The sequence below is a fragment of the Echinops telfairi genome, unplaced genomic scaffold (genome assembly GCF_000313985.2).
Source record: "Echinops telfairi isolate 266 unplaced genomic scaffold, ASM31398v2 ScPeMD7_2291;HRSCAF=2852, whole genome shotgun sequence".
Classification (NCBI taxonomy): Eukaryota; Metazoa; Chordata; class Mammalia; order Afrosoricida; family Tenrecidae; genus Echinops; species Echinops telfairi.
This window is the reverse complement of record NW_022106189.1, coordinates 12,207,018-12,213,430: the sequence shown is the minus strand read 5'-3', so window position 1 is coordinate 12,213,430 and position 6,413 is coordinate 12,207,018. Positions and strand designations below refer to the sequence as shown.

Here is a 6,413-nt window from a genome sequence, read left to right as displayed (position 1 = left end):
AAATGATGTACAAATGCGCTTTACACAATTGATGTGTGTATGGATTGGGATAACAGTTGTATGAGCCCCTAATAAAATGTTAAAAAAAAAGAAGCCCTGACGGTACTGGCTGCTAACCACAAGGTCAGTCACCCCTTTAGATGCGACCTTCTGCTCCCAGAAAGACTTACAGCCTCGTAGTCTCATAGGGGTATTTCTGCACTGCTCCATAGGAATCACTTAGAGTCAGAATCAATTTTATGATGCACTTTTTTTTTTTAACATAACCTCACACTTAACCTCTGCTATGGTTCTTAATCTTGTATTTGGTATGCAAACTTTCTTACCTCCAGTCTGCTGTGACATGACATTTTACTCGGGTTAACTTCTAAAGTCAGCACATGAGTGGAAATTAGGTTATCAGATAACCTTTGAAAATGCTTTAAGTTGTTCATAATTACAATACTTATGTTCTTTCTATGTCTGATTCTTTACCATAAAATATAAATATACAAGATGAAAAGAGTACTTTTACTATACAATTGTAATCAGGATGTTTTCTTCAGAGAATATAGTTGGCCCCATGCTCATTTGAATATGTATACATTTGAATATATAATATTGCTGTATTTTTTATTTGTAAAGCCCAGTTCAAATGCTGCTTTTTAGGCAAAGTCTTCTATGATTCCCACCATCTCCAAGTAATCTCAGGGGCCTCAGAACTAGAACTTGGACTCTAACTCTATTTCTCTATATATTTTGAAAAGAGTGGGGCTTTGGTGTCCATTTTAACATCTCTTAAAGATTCCCCAAGAGCAGGATTTGAGTTCTTATTCTGGAACTGTGTAACCATAGACAAGTTACTTGGCCTTATTTAGGAAATAGAGATTGTAATACAAATCTCATACAATTATGGTAAGAAGTAAAGTGAGCTAACCTGCATAAAGGACTTAGCACAGAACCTTCTGTGTAATATGTGCTTACTAAGTAACAATTATTTGTAAATATTTTGGTAAAAAACAATGGAGATGAACGTAGCTGACCTCATGGCTTTCTTATTGCTGTGATTGGGTCCGTCACACCTGTATGCCATCCTTCCTTACCTATTTTGACACTAACCATTCTTTCCACAGCAGTCTACTTCTATGATGTTGTCCATAACTCTGCAATGGCAACAGATGAATCAGAATACTCATGAGTAGGAGAGTCTATTAGAAAAGTGACCACAAGCCAGGCCCAGAAAACAGTAAGGCTATAGTCATTGGTCCACAGCAAAACCTCTCCTTAGCTAGCAGCCAGGTCTCTTCAGTGCTCAGTTTTTTGGCCACAAGATCTCTCGGCCTTTGCCTCCATGGGCCAGGAAGCCAATCTACCTGTCACTGTGTTCCACAGTTCCATAGACTTGGGCCAGAGGAGGAGAGAGTACCCCATAGTCTTGGCACTGTTCCTCTGAGTCTCCAAGCTGGTCTGATGCAGTTGATCTCCTCAGCCCCTGCTCCTTCAGAAAGAGGTCTTGGGTAGGCTTTTCCAAATGGTCCTGCAATTTCTCTGTGTGTACTATGTGACTCTTAGGCACTGAGGAGGCTTTGATGGAGGCATACACCTCCAAAGAAAGCAAAGGATGGTATCTTAAGTCACACCCTCTAATAAAGCATAAAGATGCAGCCAAAAAAACAAAGGGTGCAGCTTGATTCACGCCCTCTAATAAAAAACAACTCACGGCCGTGAGTCAATCCTGAGTAGTAGCAACCCTATAGGACATAGTGGAACAGCCCTTGTAGGTTTCAGAGACAGTCCCTCTTCACAGGTATAGAAATCTTATTCTTTCTCCCTCAGAGTGGATGATAATTTCAAACTATTGACCTTGTAGTTAGTAGCCCACCTCGTAATGACTAACCAGGGCTCTACCCTCTACTTCACCAGATGAAACTCACTGCCATTGCATCAACTCTGACTCATAACAACCCTATAGGACGGGGTAGAACTGCCCCTGTGTGTTTCTGAGACTGTAACACTTTCTTTACAGGAGTAGAAAGCCCCATCTTTCTCCCACTGAGCAGCTGGTTTTTAACTGTGGACCTTAACGACCACAACCCAACTCATAACCACTTTGCTACCAGGGCTCCTTACTCTAGTCAGGTCTTAATCCTACCCTAATCTTGTCCATTAGTATAGTAGAGAATGCTCTCCAAAATGAGATAGTCACAGGTGTAGAGTCCAGAACAACATCACATAAGGAATTATGGCTAGAAGGGCCATATTAATTGACTACAACTCAGATGTATGTGTAGTTTTATAGTAATCACGATAGAGATATGTACTTTTGCTGTTTTACTTAAAATTATGTAATAACTACTCTAATTCTCATAGATCCTCATTTTATCAACTAAGTAGCCTACACAGAATTGTACCATAAGTTTTACTTCATTGTGCTCTTGTACATATCACTAGATTAAATGGTATGAGCATTTTTAATGCGCAGTTTATTAGTTGTGGGAATGTTTAATTTGAAAACAAGGCTGAATCTTTTAAAAAAAAGAGGACATGCTATATAATAAGAATTACATCAGCATGGAAATTTCTTGCCAGTAATTCTCATTCAAATATTTAAGAGAAATTTTCACCATCCTTTTCTCAGTTGTTCCTCCTTCATTAATATAAATTACAATTTATCCCTGAACCAATTGTCTTGAGCAATGAATAAAACCCAAGTAATCTTAAAACCAAATAATTTAGCTCAACTAGTGGTGAGAATCATTGTGCAACTCAAAGAATGTAATCCATATCATTTAAATGTGCATCTAGAAACTATTGGTGTGTATATTCACAACAACCATAAAATAAAAATGTTTAAAGCAATACTTTTGGCACAATTCAAGGATGATACATACAATAATTGAAGCTTTTGGGGGGTGAGTTTGTTTCTTTTTTACCCATAATGGTTTTTCTACATGGCTTTTGCTATTCGTAGTAAAACTCAAGCTCATTGCCTTTGAGTTAATCCCAGTTTGTAGTGACCCTGAAGAGTAGGGTAGAGCTGTCCCTATGGTTTTCCTAGACTGTAATGTTCTATGAGAGTAGAAAACCTCATCTTTCTTCCTTAGAGCACCTGCTAGTTTTGAACTACTGACCTGGTGGTTAACAACCCAATGCATAACTTGCTACAGCTCCAAGGCTTCTATTCATACTAAAACCGTTCACAATTACTTGGACAGTTTCTGCTCTTGCAGGTTATTCTTGCATATATAAAGGTTATCTATCAGTGTACTACAGGGCTTCTCAAAGTTCATGAGAAAGTTTCATTATCTTTTCATTCTATTTTCCACAAACCTTTTGAAGCCCCCTCATATTTATAAGATATTTTGAATAATATTATTTTCTAAAATTTCTGGCATAGAGGAATATATGAAGCCTTCCTATATAATGTATAGTTTTAAAAGCATACTAATCATTATTTTGGAGTCAATATACTTAACCAAAGATTTCTCTATTTTTAAGACTATGCACACACTTGAAATCAAAAACACTGAAGGGGAGGTATATCTTTGACCGGAGATTTTATTTTGGAAATAGCCAAAGTTATATAACACCTAGCAATTATAAGACTAGGAGATTCGGCAGCAGTAAAGCATTTCTGAAAAATCAGTAATCCAAAAGTAATTCAAAATCAAACACATCATGAAGTCAAGGAGTTTCTAGCAGCAGTTGGCTGTGGTGCAAATTCCTCAGGCAAAAATGGGTCACAAGTAGAAAAAGTTTAAGAAGCCCTAGTGTAAATCAGAGGTTGCCACTTATTTGGCCTACTGTACCCTTTTCAGGAAAAAAATTACTCAGCACCTCTCTGGCAATTAAAAATGTTAACCATTCTCTTTATCCCATAGGACTATCCTCTGCCTCTGCAGCTCCCACAGAAATATCCCATGGATACCACCCACTTTAAGAAACACAGTTCTAGACTGGAATACCCTGGGTTACTGCTAACCACAAGGTCAGCTCTTCAGTCCCACCAGTGGCTGTAAGGGAGAAAGAAAAGCCTTTCTTCCATAAAGAGTTACTGTCCCGAAAACCCACGAAGGCAGTTCTACCCTGTCCTGTAGTCGCTATGAGTCGGCATCAACTCCATGGCAGTGAGTTTGGATGGGGGTTCTATTCTAGACTTAAGGTTGGCAACCTGACCAGTATCTGTTTTTATGAAGTTACTGGAATAAAGTGACACCAATTTATTTCCCTAATATGTATAGCTGCTTTCATACTGAATCAGCAAAATGTAATAGTTGTGACAGAACTGAGGGCCATAAACTCTAAAATAGTTACCCTCATCATTCTTTACCGTATTCTTTCTTATACGAACTGTTCCTCCCGTGACTTTTCTGCTGGGTTTGATAATTAGTTGCAGTGACCACACAGAACTCACAGCAAAACTTACCATTGTGGAAATGTTTTAGAGAAGTTAAAAGGTAAACATAAATCGGGATTAGTAAATTGTAGGGAAACAAGCATTGGTCCACTGCAATGCCTTTCTTCAGCCAACAGCCAAGATGTGTTTCTCTGATCCTTTTTCTCTTAACCATATGATACCCAGGCCTCAGATCGGAACAAGGAAGCCCGGTGGCTCTAGTTCACGGTCTCGGTCTTTTGGCAATGATCCTCTGTGTCTCCCGGTCTCCTTGCATTGGCCTCTGCTTTTGGTTTGGCATGACAGCTGCCACTTCAGACGACGATGTCAGATGTGCTCTGCTGGCGACTCTTCTTCCTTGATGATCCCGGGAATTCTATCTGCTCCTGCTCCTGTTCCTGGGATGGCTCATGCTTAGAGCCAGGGGAGTGGCAGCTAAAACTGAACAGTTTCTTCTGGAAGTGTTATGCCTGCCCTGTTTGCATGGTCTCATTCAGTTATTTTGTGGGAGTTAGAGACACATTGTGTCGTCTGCTTATCGTTAATGACTCTTCCTCCAGTCCTTCATATAGTCCGTTTTCTCAGGTTATTTGTGTATCATACATATTAAATGAAGGGAAAGAATTACAACCCTTTTCGATGCTTTTTTTAAATCTTAAGCCATGCTGTATATACCCTCTTGTGCAAGTTCCCCATGTGAACATAGTGGCTAATTGTTCTGCTGATTAATGATTGCACCAATTTCTCATTCATCTACAAAGTCTGAGAGTCCCATTTCTTAACATTTTTATCAAAACTTGGAATTTGTAGAAATCTGAATTTTTGCCAATTAGGTGTGGCAATTAGGTTTTTCTGGTTTTTTAATTTTATAATTTCCAAATTCTGAGGGATTTGAGTAACTTCTCATGTTTCTGAACATTTCGGGGTTTTCTTCTTATCTGTGATAGCCTTTACCTATTTTATATTGGGTCTTTTTATATGTGATTTCTGATGCTCAGAGTTAATAGGTTTTATCTACTTTATCACAGGTGGTAGCTAATGTTTAGCTTTGTGTTTTATTGGTTTTAGTTTATTGGATTTTTTGAGTTAACGTATGTTAGGTATGAGTACTTACATTTTAGTATCAAATTTATCGTTTTTTCTTCATTGTACCTTGCTTAAAAGATAATTATTCTCTTATGTCATAAAAGTTCTCTACTTCTACTGAAATCTAAAAGTTTGCTTTGTATGTATGCCTTTGGAATTCTTTTTTTTTTTAACACATAAGGTATAATGTAAAGATTATTTGTCCACTATAATTAACCATTTATACCAGCATCAGCCATTTTTCATTGATTTTTAATGTCGTCTTTGTGAAAACCCCAGATTTTTTTATGTACATTGGTTATTTTTGTAACAGGTTATTCCTGGCAGGTAGGAATACTCTCCCTCTCCTCCCCTTAACACTTTATTCTCCTCTATTCCAGTAGATGTCAGTAAAAACACTAAAGATTTTAATATTAAGAATCTATTTTCTTTTCAAGAATGCTCTATATTTTCCTCTGAAATTAAAAGTTTATACATGTATAGATCTTAATTCTGAACAGTTTCTAAATAATTTCTCTTTTATTCCAATTAGGAGGACAAAAGGAAGCGAGATCGAGACCGTGTGGAGAATGAGGCAGGAAATGATCTCCAGTGTCAGGGGCCTATAAGACTGGACTTGCCTCTTGAGAAGCCTCTCACAAGTTCTTTAGCCAAGCAAGAAGGTTGGATTAACTGAATTAATTTTCCTGATTGAGGAAGCTGAGCATATTTTAAGGTTCATAGTCCAAGAAAGGGACTAGGCTTTCTCTTCTAAATGTAAAAATCAAACTTACTGCTGTCAAGTCCATTCTGACTCAAACAACCCTGTAGGGCAGAGTAGAACTGTCCCTTTTGGTTTCTGAGGTTGTAAACCTTTATGTGAACAGAAAGCTTCATCTCTTTCCCTCAGAAGGGCTGGGGGTTCGATCAACTGACCTTGCACTTAGCATTCATAATTCACTACTGCACCAGG

The 6,413-nt window shown here is 38.0% G+C and overlaps 1 protein-coding gene across 2 annotated transcripts in view; it reads left to right on the top strand.

Moving 5' to 3' along the window:
• Window positions 1-6,413, top strand: part of BRD7 (bromodomain containing 7) — a 50,213-nt gene that overhangs the window by 6,785 nt on the left and 37,015 nt on the right. For both annotated transcript variants that reach the window (XM_004704681.4, XM_045293796.1), the window contains exon 3: window positions 5,994-6,123. In XM_004704681.4, the coding sequence (XP_004704738.1) occupies window positions 5,994-6,123 (130 nt within the window). The remainder of the gene's footprint in view (window positions 1-5,993; window positions 6,124-6,413) is intronic.